The sequence below is a fragment of the Scyliorhinus canicula genome, chromosome 13 (genome assembly GCF_902713615.1).
Source record: "Scyliorhinus canicula chromosome 13, sScyCan1.1, whole genome shotgun sequence".
Taxonomy (NCBI): Eukaryota; Metazoa; Chordata; class Chondrichthyes; order Carcharhiniformes; family Scyliorhinidae; genus Scyliorhinus; species Scyliorhinus canicula.
The window spans coordinates 24,909,298-24,933,837 of record NC_052158.1 but is presented as its reverse complement, the minus strand read 5'-3'; the positions used below and the strand labels follow the sequence as shown (position 1 = coordinate 24,933,837).

General features: G+C 46.0%; 1 protein-coding gene across 1 annotated transcript in view; it reads right to left on the bottom strand.

Moving 5' to 3' along the window:
* LOC119976764 (spindle pole body component 110-like) overlaps positions 1-24,540 on the bottom strand; it is a 546,263-nt gene that overhangs the window by 355,288 nt on the left and 166,435 nt on the right. The window contains exons 14-17 of the mRNA XM_038817508.1: positions 21,232-21,267; positions 20,926-20,952; positions 13,537-13,566; positions 4,638-4,673 (exon numbers count right to left, since the gene is read on the bottom strand). Of these exons, the coding sequence (XP_038673436.1) occupies positions 4,638-4,673; positions 13,537-13,566; positions 20,926-20,952; positions 21,232-21,267 (129 nt within the window). The remainder of the gene's footprint in view (positions 1-4,637; positions 4,674-13,536; positions 13,567-20,925; positions 20,953-21,231; positions 21,268-24,540) is intronic.

The following is a 24,540-nucleotide window of genomic DNA, read 5'->3' as shown; positions in this document are numbered from 1 at the left end:
CGTGCGATCTCCTTGCCATCCAGGCGCCTTGACTACGAAACAAGCCCATGCTGCTGAAATTAAGATGTGGCATCGATAGACAATAATCTAATGGATGGGAAACAGTGTGGAGTGGGAGTTAGGTTTCAGTTTCGCGACCTAAAAGCAGTTGTATTCCACTGGAAGGAGTGGCTGGACGGCAACATTTTTTAATATCTATTAATCACTTGGAGGAATGATGCAAATATACTGTAGCTACATTTGCGCTCGACACAAACAAAAGATGGAAAGGCAACTTGTGAGAGGGATACAAGCATTTTTCTAAAATGTACTGATTGGTGGAATAAATGGTCCGTTAGTTGGCAAACGAAGCATAATGTCGGAATTAAGAGCTTAAGAAATAAGAACTTATTTTGGAAGGTAGAACAAAGGAACAGAGTATTGCATGAATGTGAAAAAAAGCTGCAGAAATCAACAACACAATTGGACTTGAGCGTCCTTGTTCACGAAACACAGCAATATAGCACACAGGCAATGATGAAGGTGAATGGAATGTAGGTCCTTTTGTTTCCAGATTTTGAATTTTAAGAGTAGGCAATGTCTATCTGCAAACGTAGAAGATGCTGCTGAGACCACGCCGAAAGTTCCGAGAGCAATTTTGGTACCCTTATTTAAGTACAAATATTATTTTAGTGGAGGCAAATCAGAAAAGGTAATTCGGATGACCGCTTGTATTGAGGGTTTTGAAAGGTTTGTGACACTACTCGTTGGAATTTAGAAGATTTAGAGGCGATCTAATTAAAGCATTTCGAATGCATAAAGAACTTTACAGGTAAAATGCTTAGAGAATGTTTTTATTTTTTGTTTAAATAAGCTTTATTGTTGGAACAAGGCTTAAATTAACACTGCAAATGAAGTTACTGTAAATAAAACCCATTCGCCATTTTACAGCACCTGTTCGGGTACACTGATTAAGAACTCACAATGTTCAAATTACAGAACAACACGTGTTCCGGGATTTGCGGGAGGAAACCGGACCAACCAGAGGAAACCCACATAGACAAAGGGAAAACGTGCAGACTTGGCAGAGACAGTGAACCAAACCAGGAATCGAACCTGGAACCCTGGTAATGTGAAGTAACAGTGTCAAGCACTGTGTTACCATGCCACCCTCTCAAGGGGTACCTGAAGGGACAGTCTGGGAACAGAAGGCAAGGTCTCAGAATCCAGACGTTACAATGTAAAGTCAGATTAGGTGGAACGTTTACTCTGAGAGGATTGTGAGTCTTTGGAATTTCTTATCAGAGAGTGCTGTGGGGAAAAAGTACGTGCGCATAATTCAGACTCTGACAGATTCTGGATCAGTTTGATCGATTTCAAGGGGCCGATGGACCTACTGGGGTTCCTATATCTTATGGTCTGTTGGTCCAATTGTCAATCAACCAGTTCAAACCCTTCAGTACACACAATTAAAGAGGCTGTTTCGAATCGCTGCATAAAGAACATTATAAAGAACTTGATCGCTGGCTTTGAAAGCAGACCAAGGCAGGCCGGCAGCACGGTTCAATTCCCAAAACAACCTCCCCGAACAGGCACCGGAATGTGGCGACTTGGGGCTTTTCACAGTAAATTCATTTGAAGCCTACTCGTGACAATAAGTGATTTTCATTTTCATAATTACCTCCCGCCCGAAGTAGAATACGTCTCATAGCTCAAAAAAGTCAATTAATGACACACCTCAGCCACTACATAAAATTAAATGAAACACCACAACAAAAGGCACGTTTCCAAATTATCCATCTCCAAAGCTACGCATGACTACCACCTATCTTCCCTCCAAAGCAGGCACTTTGACTGAGGAATTGAACAAACGAATGTGACACAAAATAGGATAATTAGTTAGGATAATGTAGAGGCCGGAACAAAGGAACTGGGCTAAGCATGGCTTGGATGGGGGGGGGGGGGGGGGGGGGGGGATGGGTAATTGCTGGGACGAGAATGCTGAATGATAGGGGCCTCCCAAGGGCTGAAGAATGTGAAGAGAGCCAAGTGCTTAGGAATGGGAAATGAGCTAATCAGGATATATGGCCAGGTCAAGAATTGTATAGGGATAGTCTATGGGAATTTTGCATTCATTACTGTTGCCTTATTTGGTCGTATGTATGTGAAATTTGATGCAACTTGTATGTATCTGTACCGAAATAATTTGTCCCGTTGTTCACACTGGCTGTTGAAGATTCGGGACTTGTTGTGTCCTCCTCTCCCAATAGAGTGAGTCATCCCAGCTAGCTGGTTAAAATAAACAATAATTGACACCTGCAAATCCGTCTCAAATTTAATTGAGACCAGATTGACAGCAAAAGAATCAGGATTGTCATGCCCACATAGACTCGAAATACTTACGGAACTGCGATGCAAAATCTCAAAACGCATGTCCATCACACCTTACCACCACCACACCTACCAGAATCCTTCAATGTTCTAGCTACATTCGCCTGTACACGCATTGTCCATCTCTTGGACCTGTACATACGCCCACCTTCCCTTTCTCCACCACCGCCTCTTCCTCCAAGTACTCACATCACCAACCAACATTTTGATCTCGGTGCCTATCGCCACACCGACACACTTCCAAATTACTCATTCACCACATCTCCTCCATTTCTCACATGCCTATGAACATTACTAACCTTTCTGAGCACTTACATGTCTATCTTCCTAACTGATCATCAAACGTACGCACGTCATCCACAGATCTACCTCAACACTTACAAACCTGACCGAATTATACATCCAGTCACATTGTACGACGTCCCTACCTCACTGTCCAACTCATTGCATGCTCCGCTAGTCATTCACCCTGAAAAGTGAGCTACCAAAAGTAGTACCCCGACTTATCTGCCCACCTACTGATCTCGACAGTTCCCAACACCCCAATTTACCAATCTCACTGAACTCAGGATTACAGTCACTTCAAAGGTAAATAAAAATAAAACAATTACCCACACATGTTCGGATCTCCACATCCCCCTCACGATCCAACAACCTAACTCGCTAACGAACTCATTTATGTACACCTTCACCACCTTTACCAAGTCCACCGCGCCGTCATATAACTAACAACCGATCGACTCTGGACTCGCGCACATCATCCAACTAAACATCCTTGCAGAACTAGATACTTCACTTCACTTACATATCCATGAATCACCCACGAGCATTTCTGCCCACCGAAACGACACACGTATTCGAGGTCTCCATTCACCCAGTGTCAGCTTTCATATAGCCATAATTAGATATATAGAACAAAGAACAAAGAACAAAAAAAATTACAGCACAGGAACAGGCCCTTCGGCCCTCCCAGTCTGCGCCGGTCCAGATCCTTTATCTAAACCTGACTCCTATTTTCCAAGGTCTACTTCCCTCTGTTCCCGCCCGTTCATATACCTGTCTAGATGCAAAGAACAAGATATTGAGATAATTTATCGCAGTGGTTATTGTTAATGGGCTCGGAAGCCGAAATGCCGGCTACTGCTCTAGGTCTCCTGGTATCCAACCCCTGCATTACAGATGTTGCAATTTTAATTGAATACATTATCTGTAATTAAATGCCTGACGTCAATCACGGAATCTATGCTGATTGCCTTGAATACACATTTGGCTCACTCATGTCCTTCAGGGAAGGACATAAGGAGATCCGCTACCATTAGCTAACCGGGCCTTCATGTGACTCTGGATCCACATCATGCGGTAGGCTTTTCACTTCCTGATGAAACGGCCTAACAACCAACTCAATGTAAGGCAGTTATGAAAGAGCAATACCTGCAGACCCAGCACAATTACCCACCTACCCAACTGAATATGTTCCCACTCAGCCCCAGTTCACGCATCAACCAATCACCCACATGTCGCCTGTTATCTAAATATCCAATTATAGGTTAGGGGCCACGCAGTTGCACATCTATACCCGAGAAAAACGTTTGCACCTATGTAGCTACTTGTGCTTCTACGTACATACCAACAAAATAAGATATGCAGCAGAAGATTGGGACAACAACCCATCAGATACGAATATCCGCGTTCCTGCTCCGCCATTTTACCCACCGATCCTATGTACACCTCTCAACTGCTGAAACATTAAAATCGTCTATATCGCAATTTCACAACATAATACCTGAACTAATATGCAGAACGACCAACCTAAGAACATACTTGTTAACATACATTCCTAGATAAACATCCCACCTCCCTGTTTTCCTTACAGACTGATCCGATAGACCTGCTATCGCAAACTGTGGCGTGTCTTCTCCATACTCCACACTTCTCCTTCCCACTCGTTCAACATAGCTTCTTCACGATATACTGTCCACTTCCTTTTCAGCCGGGATCGAAAAGCCCTGAAATAAATGGCAGTAAGAATTCGCGCTGCACTTCCATTGATTTGACATTTTTGCATAGGAGAGTTGTCCCTTCGGGACATGTGTTCTTTCTGTGAGAAACCGCGCACAATATTCTCGTACATGAATGAATATAAATATAGTTTTACAAAGCTAGATATTTCAGCGTAGAAATTGCATTTAAGAAGTAAGAATATTAATCAGGTCCGAACTTCACATTGAATAACGGAATTTAGGCAGTGGTGTACTTATTTTTCCCACCTGACTTTTTAAGTGCCTTTTTCAATTCTTCCATTTCTGAAGATCAAACAGAAGCTGCTAATAAATCATGTTATGGTAGAAACACTTTTCAAGGTTAACTAACGGGTTCGGCATTTTTGGGGAAAGGGACATTAACCTGAACATGAAATGAAACGTTCATCTTAACGACCAAAAACAATTGAAAAAGTCTTGGATATGGGAGCACATCTGTTCACTGGACATATCTCGACAATTTGTATTATTGCGTGAATTTCCATGGAGGGGCAGTAAAATAAAGCACAATGTATCCTTCAAGGATGACGCTCAATTCATGTCATCGTCCATGTAAAGTTGAACATCTTAAACAGCAAAACACTTTTAGCATATAAGTGATTCAGAATAATCGAATGAAAAACGGAATTATAGCTTGAATAGCATAGCATATGATCTACCATTATTCTGAAGCGAGTGGATCAACACTGTTGCTAGATTTAAAATAAATTTAGAGTACCCAATTACATTATTTTTCCAATGAAGAGGCAATTTAGTCTGGCTAATTCGCCTACCTGCACATATTTGGGTTGTGGGGGTTGAAGCCCTCGCAGACACGGGGAGAATGTGCAAACTCCATATGGAAAGTGACCCAGAGCCGAGATTCAAACGGGTCGTTAGTGTCGTAGATGGTAATGCTAACAACTGTGCGACATGCCGCCTTGGACCAATGCTGTTTCAATCATGTGTCATGCCAGCAACGGAACACCATTTATGTAATGCTGCCAAACATCACGCGCGACACACATTTGAATCATTTTATCAGAACAAAGTGCGTCATTGATCCAGAATTCTGTAATTACTGGTGCTGTAAAAGTTGAAAATTGGTCTAAGGAGGAAGCCGGTCAAATGCTGACGTTCGCACGGATATAGAAACCAAGCACCTTCGTGCTATTTGCAAATTGAAAAAATAAAAAAACACTTTTCCACGATAAGCAATTTCATCGTTTTCCTGATGTCGCCAATATCACATTGGCCAGATCTCATACAATACTCATTACGCCCTGTGACGGCAAGGATTCAGTAAATGCAACGAGATACAAAAAGGATTACATTCCTGATAACAGTATTAATGAACAACATTACTTAACAAATGTAGTCCACCAAGTCCACCATCTGTTCAAAATAAATTGTGGTATGTACTAGATATTGCGTATAATGGCACACTTGTATATACAAATAATACAAAGAACAGTACAGCACACGAGTAGGCCTTTCGGCCCCCTAAACCTGCGATAATCAGATGCCTGTGTAAAGTAAAACCTTCTGCACTTCCGGGGTCCATATCCATCTATTACCAGCCTATTGATCTATTTGGCAAGATACCTTTTAAACGGGGCTATCGTATCTGCTTCCACCACCTGCCCGGCAGCGCATTCCAGGCACTGCACATTCTCTGTAAAATCGTGCCACGCACGTCTCCTCTAAAGGTTGCCTTCGTTTCTGAAACCTGTGTCCCTAATTGATGTTTCCATCCTGGGAAAAAGTCGTCTTCCTACGCACTCTGCCCATGCCACGCATAATTTTATAAACCTCTATGAGTTCGTCCCTCACATTCCGTCGGTAGATTGCAAACAATCCGAGTTTATGCAAAGTCTCCTTATAACTAATGCCCTCTATATCAGGAAAGATCCTTGTAAACCTCATCTCTACCCTCGCCAATGCCTCCACACCGTTCTCGTGTTGTGGCGCCTTAAACTGTGCGTTATATTTTAAGTGTGGCCAACTAAGGTTATGTGCAGCTGCAACATAATTGCTAATGTTTGCACTCAATGCCGCGACCGATGAAGACAAGCATGCCACATTTTTCCTGCTTAAACTCTATCTGAGATTTCTCCACCCAATTTGCTAAACGAGCCATCTTCTGCTTTATCCATTGACAGTCCTGATCACAATCCGCAGCTCCACGAATCTGCATGCCGTCCGCAAAATAAAATGAAAAAAGGAAACTTCCAACTTATTCTTGATGCATAGACAATAAATGGAAGATTTCTTTGACTGAACTCTGAAATAGCGCTAACAAGGCATTATCCTGTTTTTCTTAAAATGCATCTCCATATGGCGCTATTGGCATAAAGAATCACGGTGCTGCCTCTCTGACGAACGGGATCACATAACAGAGTGTGGAAATATTTGGCCATGTTCTGTTCCGTAAATATTGTGCTATCGAAGTCAGAATAAGGTTGAGCTCGCGTCTGAAAAATTATGGTAATTGAATTTCAACAGGAATCAGCGGCAACCATGTTAATTGCCACTGTAACCTTTGACCTCTTGCCCTGGCTGATCGTCCTATTAATAGTGCCAGCAAACCAGTGGCCAACCCTTATTCAGTGAGGAGTTTAAGATAGAATGTTAGAAGTACAATCCTTGAGTGAGAGCACCAAATCTCATACCACGCCTACTTACGTAATTATGTAACAATCTACGCATTAATCTATCAATTTCACCTATGTCCGTACCCACCCACCTACCTCCCTTCCACATACCTACTCACAACCTGATCCAACTCCCCAGCTTACCAATTTCGCCCAACCAACAACAAGTTACGCGCCGAGAAGAGAAATTGGTGAAGACAAACTAACGTCTCTTACAGTCAGATATAGCGGAACATATAATGGGGACACAGACATGATTGAGCAAGGAAATGCATTATCTGGTTCTGTCTTCAATCATAAGGAGAAAATGTCACAAATATTGGGGAATGCAAGGTTCAGTGAGAGGAAGTATTTGAAGAAGAGCAATATAGTAGAGCAATGCTGCTGGGGATATTGACAGGATTGAAGACTGCTAAATCCCCACCGCATAAAAACTGCATGCCGGAGTACTTAAGGTGATTGCTCTAGTAATAGTGGATGCATTTGAGTAATGTTCCAAGTTTATTTTGATTCTGGATGAGTTCTTACAAATCGGAGGGTAGCAAATATACCCTTACTCTTTAAAAAAAGATAAGGAAAGTTAAAACAGGGATTAGTGGACCACTAAACCTAACATATAGTTAGGCTCTGTAAATATTTAATTAACTGCAAATGCTAGCATTCGAATTATCCTATTAAACGTTTGAGTTTGACATATATGTTTCTGCAACCTGCCTCTCCACTTAACTGAAGAAGGTGCAGTGCTCCGAAAGCCGGTGACTTGAATCAAACCTGTTGGACTTCAAACTGGTGTTGTCAGGCGTCTTACTGTGCTCACCCCAGTCCAACGCCGGCACCACCACATCAAACCTAACGTTGGAAGAGGGGAAAATTGGAGAATACATTCTGAAATATTTGATAACACAGCACATAGAAAGCAGTGGGATGATCGAACAGATGTAGCGTCGATTCATGAAGGGCAATTCAATGAAGTTGATGAGGGAGAACCAGTCGGTGTGGTTAATTGAGGCTTTCAGAAGGCTTTCGACGAAGTCCTTCAAAATAAATTAACGTGTGAAATTAAAGTGCATGAGATTAGGGGTGGCGTACTGTAATGGATAGAAAATTGGTTGTCAGACAAGAAACAACGAGACGGAATTAATGGGTCTTTTTCCAAGTGGCACGCAATGAGTGGTGGTGTACTGCAGAGATCGGTGCTCGAACATCAACTATTCACAACATGCATAAATGAATTATATGAGGGAAATTAGTTTATTATCTCCAAATTTGCAGATTACACAAAGTTGGGTGGGAGGGTGAGCTGTAATATGGATACAGAGATCCTTCAGTGTGAATTGCCCAAGTTGAGTGGGTGGGCAGTGAATGGCAGATGAAGTATAATTTGGATGTATGATAGGATATCCACTTTGGTAGCAAAAGCACAACGGTAGACTATTATAGGAGTGACCATAAATTAAGTGCAACAAAATCTCGGTGTCCCTGTAAACCAGTCATTGATGGTAAGAATGGATGCGCAGCAGGCAGTAAAGAAGGCAAAAAGAATGTCGGCCTTCATAGCGACATAATTATAGTCCATGAGCATATCTGTCTTGCTGCAATTCTACAGGGCCTTGTTGAGTCCACACCTGAGATATTTTGCACAGTTCTCTTCTTCTTAAATGAGTAAGGATATTCTTGCTCTCGGTCGAGGACAGCTAAGGTTTGTCCGACTGATTCGTACGATGGCAAGGCTGACGTACAAGGGGAACATGACCCGGTAAATATTGTGTTCGCTGGAGTGCAGAAGCATGAGTGGGGATTTCATAAAATCTTTAAAATTTTAACAGGACTAGACAGGGTAGATGTCAGAAGGATGCTCCAAATGGTGGGTTGTCCAGGACCAGAGGCCATAGCTAGACCACAGGATAGATATAAGGGAAACCTTCATTACCGTTAGAACGATGAGCCTGTGGAATTCGTTACCACAAAACATAGTTGAGGCCAAAACATTTATATTTTTAAGAAGCAGTTAGATATAACAGGTCGGGCGCAGGGGTGTCAACGGAAATGTGGAAAGACGCACTGACTGTGGAGTTCGTTGAGGATCCACGACCATAACAACACGAATTAGTTAATATAAATTTTCCATTGTCTGCGGACCAAACTCCCCACTCCTCTGTGCTACCTACGGACCGACCAAACTACCCAAACCACCCATTTGCCCACCTATGTACGTCACTCTACTAATAACAGCATTTATTAGTGTCACACGTAGGCTTACATTAACACTACAATGCACTTCCTGTGAATTTCCCCACGTCGTCACTCACCTTTGCCTGTTCGGGTACACTGAGCGAAAATTCATAATGTCCAATTCACCTGGGAGGAAACCATAGTGCCCAAAGGAAACCCACCCAGATTGGGAAGACTGTGCATACTCCACGCAGCTTGTGACCCAAGCAGGGAATCGAATCAGAGAGCCTGGCGCTGTGAAGTAACAGTGTGAATCTTTGCCGCCAGTACCGATCCAATCGCATGCCAAACCATGCATCTATGAGAGACTCAGCCACCACAACGACATGAACAACTCTCAAATCGGGACACTTGATTTGCCTATTGACCAAACACTGAAGTACATCATAGGCCAAGAAATATCAATACTAGAGAGCAACATTATTTGAATGCACTGCGGATCGCAATAGATTCAGAGTTCCTCGTCAGAGTCAACCTTACTCTCATGTTCTCGTGGTAAGAAGAGTTCACACTAAACAGCTTAGTTGGGCAGCCATTCTTTCTCACTGAATCTTAAACAAACCACCTCTTCTAGGACTGATGACTGTTTTGAGGAAGGAAATATAGAACGATCGGTCGTGTTTAAAGCATTTATCCTTTTGGTTCCAAACTGATAACCTTTCAATTGCAGTTCTCCCAGTTCGTGAGGGTTGGGTAAGGGGGGAAGGGGCAGGTGGTGTTACAATTTGGAATTTGGGAGAGATGTTGTCCGATACGGCTTTAATGGCGACAATGACATCACAGCAAATACACGTTCCCATGATACTCAGCGTGTAGATGTCGCGAAGATTTTTGGAATTGATGTGGTCGGCGAAGTCTCTTCCCGTACATATTCATTGACATTATCATAGCATACTGTCCGTTTCTTGCAACAGAGAGAAACGACTTATTGATTTCAGGAGGTAGACCAGGAATAATCTGTCTTTTTTCCTTAGCGAGTGAGCTAATTTATTTGACGATGTTAATAGCGTGGGTGCGATAACCAGTTATGACATGGCACTCAGGCTTTCTATCTCCTTCCCTCTGTTTTCCCTGACCCGCTACAAGGCAACAGATGCTCCTGTTCACCAGCTGAATATTTCTCGGCGGTTGTGGTGGGATTATATTTTACCGCCCATTGTCAAGGATTTCCAATTGAAAGGGCGGCAAGAGGCAACATAGTTAGCACTGGGAGTAGCTCGCTGAGGACCCGGTTTCGAATCTCGGCCAGAGGTCACTGCCCGTTTACAGTTTGCACATTATCCTCATGAATATGTGGGTTTCATCCCAAAACCCAAAGATGCGCAGGTTAGGTTGTTTTGCCGCGCTAAATTACCCCTTAATTGGAACAAAATTACATGCACGCATTTGGACTATGAGGAAACTTGATCACCGGGAGGTAACCCACGCACACACGGGAAGAATTTGCAAATTCCAGACAGACATTTATTCGAGGATGGAATTGAATCGGATCCCTGGCGCTGTGAGGCACCAGTGCCAAAGTGCTACCCTCAGCTAACGAACTTTCAAAAATCAGCCTCTGACAGCTGATGAATATATAAACAAATAATGATGTCCTCAGGAGTGAGGGAATCCAACTCATCCATGCAAAAGGCAGGACTAAGAATTTACAGTCTGTTTGCACCAGGTGGGCAAAGCAGATGATTAAGTTCGACATCTTCTTGAGCTCCGGAGCATTACAGCACCAGAAATCACGCAACTCAAACTGCTCTCCTTGATTTCAAGGAGCGGTCATAGACACAGGACACAACAAACAATATTTCGACGGATGACTTAACCGCGCATCAGGAGATAGAGATACATTTTCAGATTGGGGGCCATCCATATTAATATGGGACACACCCAGAGTGATGACCGTTTATTTCAGGACATATCCAGAGTTCTAAACCGTGAGTTGGCGAAAGATTCGTTGATCAAAGGATCAAACATTTTCTACAAAATCGAAGATTAACACTGGCAGGAACTTTGCTACCGTTTGGATTCTCTTCTCCAGCATATTCCACATAAAGAGATGAAAGCGCACTAAGTGCATTCTAAACACATAAGCGGGTGTTTTCACTGCACGTTCCACGCCGGTGCGACGAATGTCTACACAAAATACAATTTCACCTCTTAGAGCACAGGCTCCTGAATGTAACAAAGTGAAGCTTTGTTTTTACTCGCTCTCAATCACAAGCCACCACGAGAAAGCCATGAATGGATTGCGGACTATGGACCTGATGGAAGAAGTCGGAGACGCAACTATCTGCATCAGAGGAATGACACGTGGAGCTACAATGGTAGTATTACATCTGCAATGCTTCCCACAGCCGATATCTGGATGCTCTCTAGATCCTAGAGGGAAAGGGGTCTCAGCGTCTGGGGAGCGTGGCTTTGTGTGGGGATGGGTCAGCCTGTGGAAGTGTTTCCTTTCAGCACCTGTTCACAGTGGGTGTCAACATGTTTAAAAACATTTTTTTTTAAGTACCCAATTCATTTTGTCGTATTAAGGGGCAATTTAGCGTGCTCAATCCACCTACCTTGCACATCTTTGTGTTGTGGGGGCGGAACACACGCAACATGGGAAGAATGTGCAAACTCCTAACGGACAGTGACCCAGAGCGGGGATCGTAACTGGGACCCCAGCGCGCTGAGGCAGCAGATCTAACCCACTGCACCGCCATGTTGCGCTGGGGTCCACATACTATAAGCATCCGTTTTCCTCCTAATAAAGGGATCTCATTGGGTTTGCACTATTACAGATTCCCCTGTCGGATCCCCCTGATAGATCCGTCATTGGAGGGGGCGACTGTAATCAATCACAGAGCTTGGGGGGTTGGGGGGGAGGTAGGCAATTCAGGGGTTGGGGTGCTGAGCGAAGTGCCAGGTCGGAGCTGATTTATGATGCCGAGGGTGGATGAGATGCGATTGTTTCTATCATCGTGGCACTGGCGTAAACAGATCTTGCGCTGGGCCAAGCGGGCAACGGTTGCGCCCTTGTCCCGCCAGCAGGTTAACCAGATCAGAGTCACGATTGCAGAGACAACACATGAACCTCGACCGCTTGATTCCCGGCAGGGTGGACAGGAGAATCACGGAAGCGCGGAGCACAAGGCGCTGGGTTCCGTAAATTGAGATACATTAGTCATTGCATTGCCATGCGGCGCAGCGACATTGAACTCATTAATGCCGCCAGCGAGAAATCGAAAATGCCTATCTAAATTTTGCCCGATCCCTCGATTTTGGGTCCCATTGGGAAACGCATTATGGGCGTTCCGAGAATGGAGAATCCCGCCGCAAGCGAATGATGTTCTGATGAGAAAAACTCTGCTTGAGAACCGGAGATGTGAAAGGGCGGTCAATATCGCGATATAAAAGAAACTTCGGGATCGATGGTTCGTTTGCAGATCAAATTGCCTTCAGTTGTTTCACCACTGACGTTTCCTCCACACTGTGATCAAAAGTGGATATAATTGAAGATTGTTTAACACTGTTCAGTACCATTCTGTTCTTCTCTGACATCGAAAGCACAATGTCCATGCACAGCAATAACTGGACAAGTTGCAAACTGGCAAGCATGATTTACCCACACAGTTTCAGGCAACGACCTCTTGCAACAATAGAAACTGGAGCGATTTACATTAAATGGCATTGCAATTGCTTCGTGGTCTCGTCGCTCTTCAACCCCTTTAACATTATGGCATATCTTGTTCTGCAATTTAGCTTGAAAAGCCAAATAAATGCAATGGTTAGAAGAGAATGTCCGAGGCCAGATTATCGAATTTTGCGATACAGGCAGTCAGCTCACTGTCCCGGTAATCTGACTTGCTGTCTTGTCAAATATATTCCACAGCCAACACAGCAAAATGAGAAGCACAACGGCATATGTCCTCCCATATGATAAGTTTAACCGCAACAACATTGAAAGAGATCGGTAGAATCCAGAGACGGATAAAGCTTCTTGATCAGATGCCCAACCAGTATCTTGGTCAAGACTGACCTCGACGGCAGAGTAAAACGTTTCATTATGTTAATAGATAGGCTGCAACAGTAACTGCTTTGCCCTGGCCACCAATAGAAGAAAGTCGGATTGAATGACATCAACATGTGGACACATGGAGAATTCCCTTTGCGGCTTTAATTGAACCGAATAGCATACGGGCCTTCATGGAATGCGATTTTGATGCCATGAGATTCAGGTTATACAAACATATATATGATTATTTTTTCTCTCCGACGTTTACCTTGCAAAGTCTTTTTATATTTTCGGATTTCTAAAAAGATTCAAATGTCACCATCATTAGGTGTCTACCTTCAATTTAAACATGATTGCTCAAATCACACTCTACTTTACATAGCTTGCATTATTTATTGGATACGTTTGTATCTTAATGATCAAACTACTTTTCAGATACAAAAGAAAGTCTGGGAGAAAATTCAATAAGAACATGGGGACTTGTTCTCAACATTTCCGCTTTGGTAATTCGTAATATTCAGATTTGAAAAGAACATCCACAACACAATTTGCAATTGGGGCGATGAGAATTGTTCAAGTTAAGCAAATATGTTTCCATTTATCCACAATCAAAATAATTCTGCACTGTAAACTGAATTGCGATCAAATATTGCCGAATTTAAGCATCCCAAGCCGAAAAAGCTAACTTTATATTTGCACAGAGACTGCTTGACTTGATTTGCTTATGCAACATATTGTTTTTTTTTAACTGATGTAATCCAAGTTTTACTTTACAACCCTGATCTTGCAGGACCGAGCAATACTATAGACACTGACTCATATGTCACATATATGTATAATTTAGACGCTAATGGTTTGTAAGCCCCAGGGTGAGTGGATTTGTTAATACAATTCCCAAGTCAACTTCATTCTAAACAGCGTAATATATCAGACTACCAAACAAATGGCAACACAATGTTGTTGATCGGAGAATTATTAACGACTGCAATTGGGGTGAGGTGCGGTGAGTCATTTCGTCACACACATAATTCTGAATTTCCGATCTTCTCATGTTCTCATGTGTAAAATGTGGTTGTAGTTTTGTTCTTCAGTATACTCAAGGCCTATATAGAGACATTTATATTTCCTAGTGAGACACCGTATGGTCAGTGCATGAGAAGGTGGAGTTATGTACAATGATCATCAATAATCGTTCTAAATTGTAAAGTAGGTTTTATGGACAACGTCTTCTCTGCTGACGTTATTTATTGTATCCGTATCTCTGGCTTTGCAAATGAAATAAGAAAGCGTATTTAATTCGTATTTGAAGAACTGAACTCGATGTGTTCCAACTGATCTCCATGACCTTCAAATAAATGTTGGCACGATCGTACATTTGGGAGACTATGGGTGGGATTCTCGTTTGGCTGTGGAGGGACACTCAATTATAGCGCTGAGAGTGTCTTACCCATTGTGAAATCTTCTCCGCCCTCCACAACATCACGCAGCAAAGGAGCGATGTGCCGGAGAAGGAACAGGAACGCCAGGCCTCCTCCGACGAGGGGAAGAATAGGCAGACACGAAGCCCAGGCAGACACATGTGTTAGCGCCAACGCTCGCGAGACGCTATGATCGCCACCAGGTTCAGCAATTAGTGGGCCAGGGCACCGCATCCCACCACACACCTAACCACGCCCTCCCCGCCCCAGCCCCCGCTGTCGCCCACACTCCGGCAACCACCTCTGTCATACATATCTGCTGCTGTCCACGTTCAGGGCCGCTGGTGTGATGTCCAGAGCGATCTAACACATGCTTGCCTGTGCGGCAGGAAGCCTGTCTGGTCCTCGGCGAGCACCCGCATAGAATTTTACAGGCGTGGACATGCTGATTCATAGCCAAAGCCTACGCCCCAATGCTTCTGTCGCGGACGCCAAAATGTCCCGTTGGACACAGAATAAGACGCGTGGTTAGACCGTTAACTGTGGGGACTGTGGGTGGTAGGGGTGTGGTCTGTGTGAGGCTGTGAGTGGTATTTGGCTGATCTTCGGCGTGAGGGTAGCGTGGAGGTTGGGGTGAAGGTTATGTGGATGGGGTGTGAGAGATGACGAGGTGAGGATGGTTCGACTGTGGTGTTGGGACAACCCTGGCCATCTCCCTTTCCTTCGAGCCACCAATCATGTCCAGTTGCCTCTGCTCTTCCACGGTGAGGAGCCACAAGAGAAGCGTTCATCCACCTGTCCACTCTACCTCCAGGCAGTTGAGGGCAGGTTTTCCCTGGGGCTGGGGGAGGGGGGGGGTGTGTCAAGCAAAAACAATAGTGTTCGTCAGTCCGACGTATGCAGCCCAGGGTTCTTAACTTGTGGCCTCAGTCTCCAGGGGACGCCGTCGTCGTCAACTGCATGGGTTCTACCACTCACTGACAGGTGAATGAGTGGCCGCCCTACATTGAATGGGGCTTGTCGGGTCACAGGTCTGTTGTACGTCGGTTGGTGTGATACGGTGTGGCCTATCTTCTTCGCCTCAAGCAGGAGGGCGTGCAAGATTATGCAGCACTGCTCTCCAGTACAGATGGTGTTATTCGTGCCGCTGACCACCTCTGCCACCTGTGCCCAGTCACGCGAAGGGCTGACGCTGGCAGCGTTCTTCCCAAGCCGGGATACAATTTAAAGCGCCTCTCCTCGATGGTATCCAGGAGGATCTCCAGCTCGGCATCAGTGAAGCATGGGACCGCGCACTGTGCTGCTTACTTGTCTGTGATGGTGTGTGGAGAGTTAAGTGTGCATATGCGGCTGCATATGGTTACCCTCCTGAGTGTCAATTGTGAACCTGGAGAATCCAGCATCGTTTCCCATTGCGATCGATTAGGATCCACGTTACGCCGGTTCTAGCCCCTTAACAGTCGCCGGCAGAACAGGGGCGGAGCCAGTTTTGCCGTCATGTAAGTACAAGAATTCTGCGCTCTCATGTACACTTAGTCTCAGAAGCAGATGTATCCTGTCCCCTGTCCCCTGGCTCGTGAGGAAGGACACGAGGCGCTGCTGTTTGCCGTTGCTGGACTCAGGTGACAGGAGCAGTGAGCGCCGTGAGCAACATCGTCCGAACTGCCATCTAGTGCAGGAAGAAACTGCACGATCTCCTCAGGGCAGCCAGGGTAATTAGGCACGCTGTTACCTGAAACTAATCCTGCCGCCCACAAACCCGTTCCCGGCCCCCGAACCCATATCCGGCCCCACCTGCCAGAACCAATGCTGGCCACAATGGCGGGCTGCGCTGATCACTGATGCCATCATCTATCCAAACCCTGGGCTTCATGCGTCGGAATGTCTAACAGTGTCGTTGTTTATGCTTGTAGCCCTACCCATCGCCCATCAAGGTGAAGGTAGAGCCCCCGGGCATGGGGAAGACTGAAGGGGGACCACCAGACATGTGGCCCTTGATCATGACCGAACAGAGGGTACTCTGTGGTGGGCAGCGGTGAGGAAAAGGAGGTCACTGACGCAGATGTTGGCGGCGGGGGAGCAAGTGAGACTCCCTGCTTAGTTCAGCATCCTCATGATACATGTCTGGACACCCCCAGCTCCTCCTTCTGATCATCCAACGCCCTTCCCACACCTCACACCCATCACCCTCGAACTGCATTCGCCCTGAAGTCACAATCCCATACTCCCGAACCCTGGTTTGCAACAAAGAGTTGTTCCGCTGCAGAAGGTGGAGGTAGGAACAGCCGAGGTGATGGACGGTCGGAGCAGCCCGGCCCCACGAACCAACTGCCACTCAGTTGGAATCAGGGCTCCTGGAACATCCAGACCCACCCACAGGGGAGATGCAGTCAGAGACCCAGGGAATACAGGACGTGATGACGGCCAGCTTCCAGCACCTGAAGGCATAGGTGGAGGAATCCAACCGTGCAGCTGCAGAGGGTGGTGCCGACCATGCGTGCTGTTCAAGGTGGAGGTACTGGGGGGTGAGGGTGTTGGATATGGGTCAGTGAGTGCAACGCCTGGGGAACTCTGTGCAAGCGGGGGCCGATGCTCAGGACAAGGCTGCTGCCGGACATGTAGCCATGTGCCAGAGCCACCTGGACATTGCAGCGGCGCTCCTCAGCTTGGCCCAGTCACGGCAGGCCATGGCTGCGAGCGTCGGCCTCATTGTCCAGGTGCTGACCGGCGTGGTGCTGACTCAGAAGGAGGGATCCACACGCAGAGGGACGTCTCGCACACCAGAGGGACGTAGACAGGACACTGGCAAACGTGTCCCACACCAAGAGGGACATGGCCCTGTCACTGGCTGATTTGGCTTTCACCCAAAGGGACGTAGCCAAGTCACTTCCTGCTGTGGCCCACACCCAGAGGGACTGACATAGTCACTGGTTGATGTGGCACAGACCCTCAGTGTGGTGGCACAGTCGCAGCATGATGTAGTGCAGTCCAGACGGAGATGGAAATATCCCTGTCCTCCATGCCCGCAAACCTGCAGATCGTTGTCGAGACCAAAGCAGGCCTCCATAACTGACAGCGCCAGGATTCAGGGAGGTTCTCAGCGGATGGCTTAGCTCACACCAAGTCCAATCGACTATCCCGGAGGGCATTTGGCAGCCCGAGCGAGCAGGTGGTGCTGTGGCCCATGAGGTAACCCCCGTAGTGCTGGGGCTAGAGCAGCGCAACACCTCGGACACCTGTCCCAGGTGCATCTGGTGGGCAGCTTGCAGAACATGGCGCAACCACGCTACCTCGGACGCCCGAACTGCAGGCAGGCCAATCCAGGCCGCGTCTCCCGAGGAGGCGTGCATCAAACTTATCGCAGGGCAGGAGTCACAGCATGCCGCCTCCACTCCTGCTATAACATTCGCGGATCCACTGAGGTGTAGTGTTACGGCCCTTGATGCCTGAAAGTTAGATACCAGTTAAGTTGGCACGGGTTCAGGATACAGTTAAATAAAAGGGGCTAGAGAATAGACTGTATATTATTTTCACAATAAACACATATTAACACCGTTCAAATCTGCTTTGGTGCTCTTCCGATGAGTGTGGTGGTGGGGCAGTCAGTGCTGGCCAGTGGTAAGAGGTGCTGGGGGACATGTGAAGGCCCCATGCAAGGACAGTGCTATCCCCTCCACACACTCGGCCCGATCGTTCCCTGCACCCCCACCCTAGCGATTCGACAGGACTGTGTGATGAACTGGACAGCTCACATGCAGCGATCACCCAGGTGGCGGGTGCTACCTTGGGTATGAGTCAGATATTGTCATACGATGTGGAGCAGGGGGCTCATCGCAGAGCTCTGGTTGTCATCATCCTGCATCCCATGGATCAGACCAGTTGTCACTGCCACCCCAGTGCCCCCAGTTTGCAGCGCCGCAGATATATTTAACGGAGGGGCGGGGAGGGGGGGGGGGCTGCATGCGGGTGGTTTGGAGGTTAGGCAGTTATGTGGTGTGGGAGGTGATGGGTTGAGGATCAGGGCTGGTGGTGTCTGTGCCCCTGGCCAGTAACCACCGTACCATCCCTGGCTGGTGAAAATTGAGGCGACAAGGGCGTGCCATGTTTTCTGGCCCTGGCCATGGCGTTGCACGGTCTCTGGTACATGCCATGGACCTTTTCCCACTGATTCTCCCCCTACCACTCATCCTTCTCCCCCAACGGAGCCTGTCTTTCCTCCAAATGCTCCTACAGCACATCGACCCCTCTGCTGGTCGATATTGTAGAGGAGGCAGCAGACCACAACGATTGGGCGGCCCTCCTAGCCTCGTGCGTGAGGGACCCTCCAAACTGGCACAGGCATCAGAAGCGCATCTTCAGGATCCTAAAGCACTGCTCGACAACACCCATGGTTAATCGATGGGTAGTTGTCACCAGGAAAAACTGTGACTGCGACAGATAACCCCTGTCGCCCAGCAGCTAGAACCGCAGCCGGTGCGGAGCGCGCGCCACTCGAACATGCCAGGGATCACCGAGTGTGTCAAGATCAATGCGCCATGCACACTGCTCGGGTACATGGTGCAAACATGTATAATGTGAATCTTTTGGGCACAGACCAGCTGAATGTTCTTCGAATGGTGGACCTATCTGTTCGTGCGGTGCGGCATCTTATCCTGCACCGGATCATCTGGGCGGTGGCAGCAGAGTCCTCTGTCCGGGCATCCTGGTGGGCGCGGTTCCCAGGGTACTATATATACCGCGCCACCTGGGTATATCGGGTGTGCACGATGGCGTGGATGTTCCTGTGCGGCAATGCATGCAAAATCCCGGAAAGACTCCACTCGGCAACTGGAAGGACCCTCTCGCCATAGACATTGAGGGCGACCATCACCTTGACAGTCACGGGGAGCGGATGCCCTCCTCCATAACCCTGTGTGGCCAGATGTGCCATAATCTGGCAGATGTGTCGCACAGTCTGTCTGCTCATTTACAGTCTCTTTCTGCATGCCCGGTTCGGAAGATACTGCAATGACAGGCGGAGCCGAATGCATGGGGCCACATCCAGTGCCCCCTTGACACCTCCAGCTCCTTGACTGTTGGGCTGCTGGCCCTCCAGCCTGAGCGACTGCCACATGCCCCTCTGCAGCCCGTTCCTTTGCTGCAGCCACTGCCTCCTCTCTGAGCGCCCTCCTCTCACGCTACCACAGTGCATCGTGCAGAAATGTGGCTATCGCCACAGCGGCCAGCCTCGTGTGTTGAAGCCCGAATTGTCTGCCGCGGGTGAAAGACTGTTCGGGAAGCGTATACTCCCGTGCCCAACCAGGTACCATGGTAGCCCCGGTCCGCACTGCTGACCCAACCCATACATGTCCCCATTCCCCCAAGCCACACTTAGGCCAGTACCGTGCCCCCGATCCTGCCGCCCCACTCTGCTGCCAAGGACACCGATCGCTGACACTACCCTCACTGAAGGCTGCCGTCGGTGAGGCCCTCGGTGGTCTCCGGTAGATGGCTGCGTGTTGGGGCGGGTGTCCGTTGACCCGGGGGTGGTGGAGGGCACACCCATACTGCCTGTGTCACTGTGTGGAATTCGGGGCTGGGGTGGGTCTTCAGCAATATTGCCACAGTAATAGCGGTCGGTGCCTGATACCATCCCAGTACTGTGGGGATGCTCCCCGGCTGTTCGGCCCACACTCCCCCTCCCCTCCCGGAGAAAAGGGCCAGAAATCCCACCCAATTGTTTCTGGATATTCCAAATGGATCGTCATGATTGATATTTTCTGTTCATTTTACTTTCATAAAAGTTCACAATGACATCCCATCAATCATATTAATTTAATGGCAAAAATGTGAATTTCACACACATATTAATTCCAAACTCAATGACATGGTGATTCGATAAGAATTTCCTTTAGTATTGGTAAGGGTGTCCCCTCCTACAAGTCTTCTCTCAACATGACTTCTGCTAATTTTCACACCATTCCGTTAGTTGGAAATGAAATGATTTTAGAATTGAAAACGTTTAGTCCAGTGGAAAAAATGTTTTGGTCAGGAGCATTGAAGTCTTATTGAATTCCTCACTTCCACTGAAATGAATGTTCGAACGGGAACATGAGGGAAAATATTATTTTTCAAAACAGAAGCTTGATATAATTGAATAGCAAAATCCTTTCAATTCGTTCGTAATCGGCATAAAAGTTCACTTTTCGGAGTAATACAAAGAAACACGCCTTACAATAATGCTACAGCCCCTTTATCACCTGCATCTTTTCTGTCCACTTCTTCTTCTAAAAGGAAAGTATGATCCGTTCATGAAAAAATAAACTGAAATAATTATTTCCAAATTACTGCTAGGAATTTAGCATAATGGTTCCATTAGTCCACAAGGAAAGAAACGGTGAGCAATAACCTCACTTGATTATACGTTCGCATCCAATTTGTGTCACTGCCTGCTCAGTCTGAAGGTTCTCCCCGTGTCAGCGTGGGTTTCCATCAGCAAACTAGCATTACAACTAGACATTCATTGAAGTATGGATATGTAGCGGTAGTGCAGTAATTTTTCCCACCTGACTTTTTGAGTGCCACTTTGAATTCTTCCAGTTCTGAAGCGCAAACATAAGCTCCTGGTAAATTACATCATATCATAAATGTCAACAAGTTGCAAAGAGCATACCAAACTCAATATATCCTTCAAGAATATCGAGTAAGAGTCAATCAAAATCAATAGGTATTTCTGTATCTGTGTCTTCTTCGTGCAACAATACAGCACCAACACCGTCACTACTCGCTTCAATGGTGACCTTGAATTATTTTATGTAATACTGTGTCGCCAAAATTCGAACAGTGGTTAGTACAGTTTTCAGATTGTTAAATGCATCCTAATATTCTGACTTCTAGTGACATGTCCGGTTCTTTCTTTAAAGTTCAATCAGCGGTTCAATGACTCTGCTGAAATTTGGCACGGATTTTTTCCAGAAATCCCAGAAGTCCTCTTCTCATTGGTCGTGTTGGGAACTCCCATTGGCATTCGTTTTCACATTTCATGGGACCATCTAAACAAGTCCAATATGATGGCCTAACATAAGACTTGGACTTGCTCAAAATCACTTTTATTCGGTTTTACCGCTAATCTAGTCTAAAACAGCTCATTTAAATGTTCCGAGTTCTCCTCCCACATTTGACTGAGCACCAAAAAATAGTCTGTGTACACCTTACTCCAGAAATTATCTTATTGTTTAAGTGTTGGATGATGCTGGCGCATTGTTTACTCCCAGTGGAATAATGTTAACCATGTACAAATTATTGTGCACGAGAGAGCCGGAACGTCCTTTCCCTTTTTGATGAAGCCAGTTGCAGTATCCTTTAAGTAAACTAATTTTAGTAATAAACTTTCCTCATTTCATTTCTTCAAAGCGCTCTTTCAAACCAGGAATATGATATGTCTAACGTTGTTGCGGCATTCAATTCCGTACAGTCCACACACAATCGTTGTGTTCCAAATGATTTTGGTGACATCAGAAAAGCTGAGCTCTAATCGCTGCTACTCTCTTCAATTATATGAAGATAATTATATTCATATATTCAATTATATGCAGGCTTTCATTATTGTTCTGGATCTCTGCCAACGTTAGCAGTTTGAAGCTACCTGGATGTTGCTTAATTGAAATAAAATGTCCTGCATCTGCAGCATATATCATTACTTTTGCACTTACTGAAAAAATGAAAAAAAATGAAAATCGCTTATTGTCACGAGTAGGCTTCAATGACGTTACTGTGAAAAGCCCCTAGTCGCCACATTCCGGCGCCTGTCCGGGGAGGCTGGTACAGGAATCGAACCGTGCTGCTGGCCTGCTTGGTCTGCTTTAAAAGCCAGCGATTTAGCCTGGTGAGCTAAACCAGCCCCTTACTAGATCATACTAGATCATTCTCATTTTGTAGTTATTATAGTCACTAGTTTGTGTGACTATAATGCCTCTCTCGGATTACTCTGCTTTTCGTCAGGAAGGCAACACATTAATTTATCTGAATCATGGAAACATCGAACTTATAGTAGAGAAGATGGCCATTCGGCCCATCGGGTCTGCACTGGCCCACGGAGAGCACTCTATTGAGCCCACGCCTCTCCCCGTGAACCGAATAAATCGCCTTAACCTTTTGGGCGCTAAGGGGCAATTCAGCATGTCAAATCCACCTAACCTGCACAACATTGGACTGCGGAGCACCCAGACGAAACAGACGCAAACACGAGAAAGAAGTGCAAACTGCAGACAGACAGTGATCCGAGGTCAAATTGAACCCGTGACCCTGGACCTGTGAGGCAGCCATTCTAATTACTGTGCCATCGTGCGCCCAAAAGTCTTACTACTTTCTCATTGTCCAATTATATTTGATAAATGTCAAAGTCAGAATCGTCTGAATGTTTCCCTTGTGACTAATTTATAACTAGTTGACACAGTCGCCCTTCCTTATCAATAGACATTTTGAGCATATTATCAGGCCACACTCTATCAGTCTCCTTCTATCTGGAATTTGTTTCACCTCACAATTTCGGGTTGTGGCCATGAACTAAGCAATCGCATGCAGGGTGGCCTCCATTTAAATGTCCGGATTTTTCACCGCAAGAGGCACGACTGTCGGAAAACACAGCTCAATTTGTACCTCGGAACTTCCCAGTGTCACACTATTCATTAAATGCTTACTTGTTTCATCACACCTTCCAAAGTCTGTCACCTCACACTTTTCAGGGATAACGTCCGTCTGCCACATGGCTGCCGAATTGACCGTCCCATCTATATCTTCCGGCAACCCAAGACACTGAACCTCACTGTCAGCCACACGGCCACCCTTTGTGTAATCCGCTAATATACTAATCCTGCCACCCACATAGACACATATGTCATTTGCATTAACGTCCAATAATAGGGGACCCAGCACAGATCCCTCTGGTGCTTCACTGGACACTGCTTTCTTTTCAGTGAAGCCATCGTGTGTGTTCACCCTCTGTTTCCCATCTGTCAGCCAGTTTTGAATTTATGTTATCAATTTATCCTGTATCCCGTGTGCATTTACCTTCTTTATAAGTCTCCCATAATGGATTTTGTCAAAGGCATTTCTGAAGTCCACGTAAACCAAATCAACTTGACTATGCTCTTCTACACACCTGGTCATATACTCAAATAAATTAATCAAATGTGTTTGGCATGACCGCTGTCTGACAAGCCATGTTGACGATTCCTAATCAAATCTCACCTCTTCAAATGTAGATAGATTCTCTCCTTCAAAATGATCTCCATTATTTTCTCTATCACTGACACGGGAATTACAGGTCTCTAGTTGCTTGAATTTTCTTGACAAAACCTTTTAAATAGTGGTACCACATCTACGGTTCTCCAGGGTCTCCCCCGTGGCCATAGAGAACTTTGACGTTTGATGCAGACTCCTGCAATCTCCACTCTCGCCTCCCACAGCAGCCTCGGACACAATTCTACCTGACCTGTAGATTTTCCGACTTGTAATCCTGCCAAGACCTCCAATGTCTTGTCGCTTTCTCCGACAACTTGCTCAAAAACCTCATAGTCTCTCTCTCCCCGGATTCCATACCTGCCTCCTCATTCTCTTGAATGAAGAAATATGTGAAGTATTCGTTCAATACCTTAAGATTGTCTTCTGGCGCCACCCACAAATTGCTCCCTTCGTTCCGAATGGGACCTACTATTTCCCTTGGTATCGGCTTCCCAATTATATCCTTAAGAATATGTCGAGATTTCCCCTACTTTTACCTGCCAGAGCTTTCTGATAACCACTATTTTCTCTCTTAATCGCTTGTGAAAGTTCCATCCTGCACTTTCTGCACTCCACTGATGCATCCATTGATT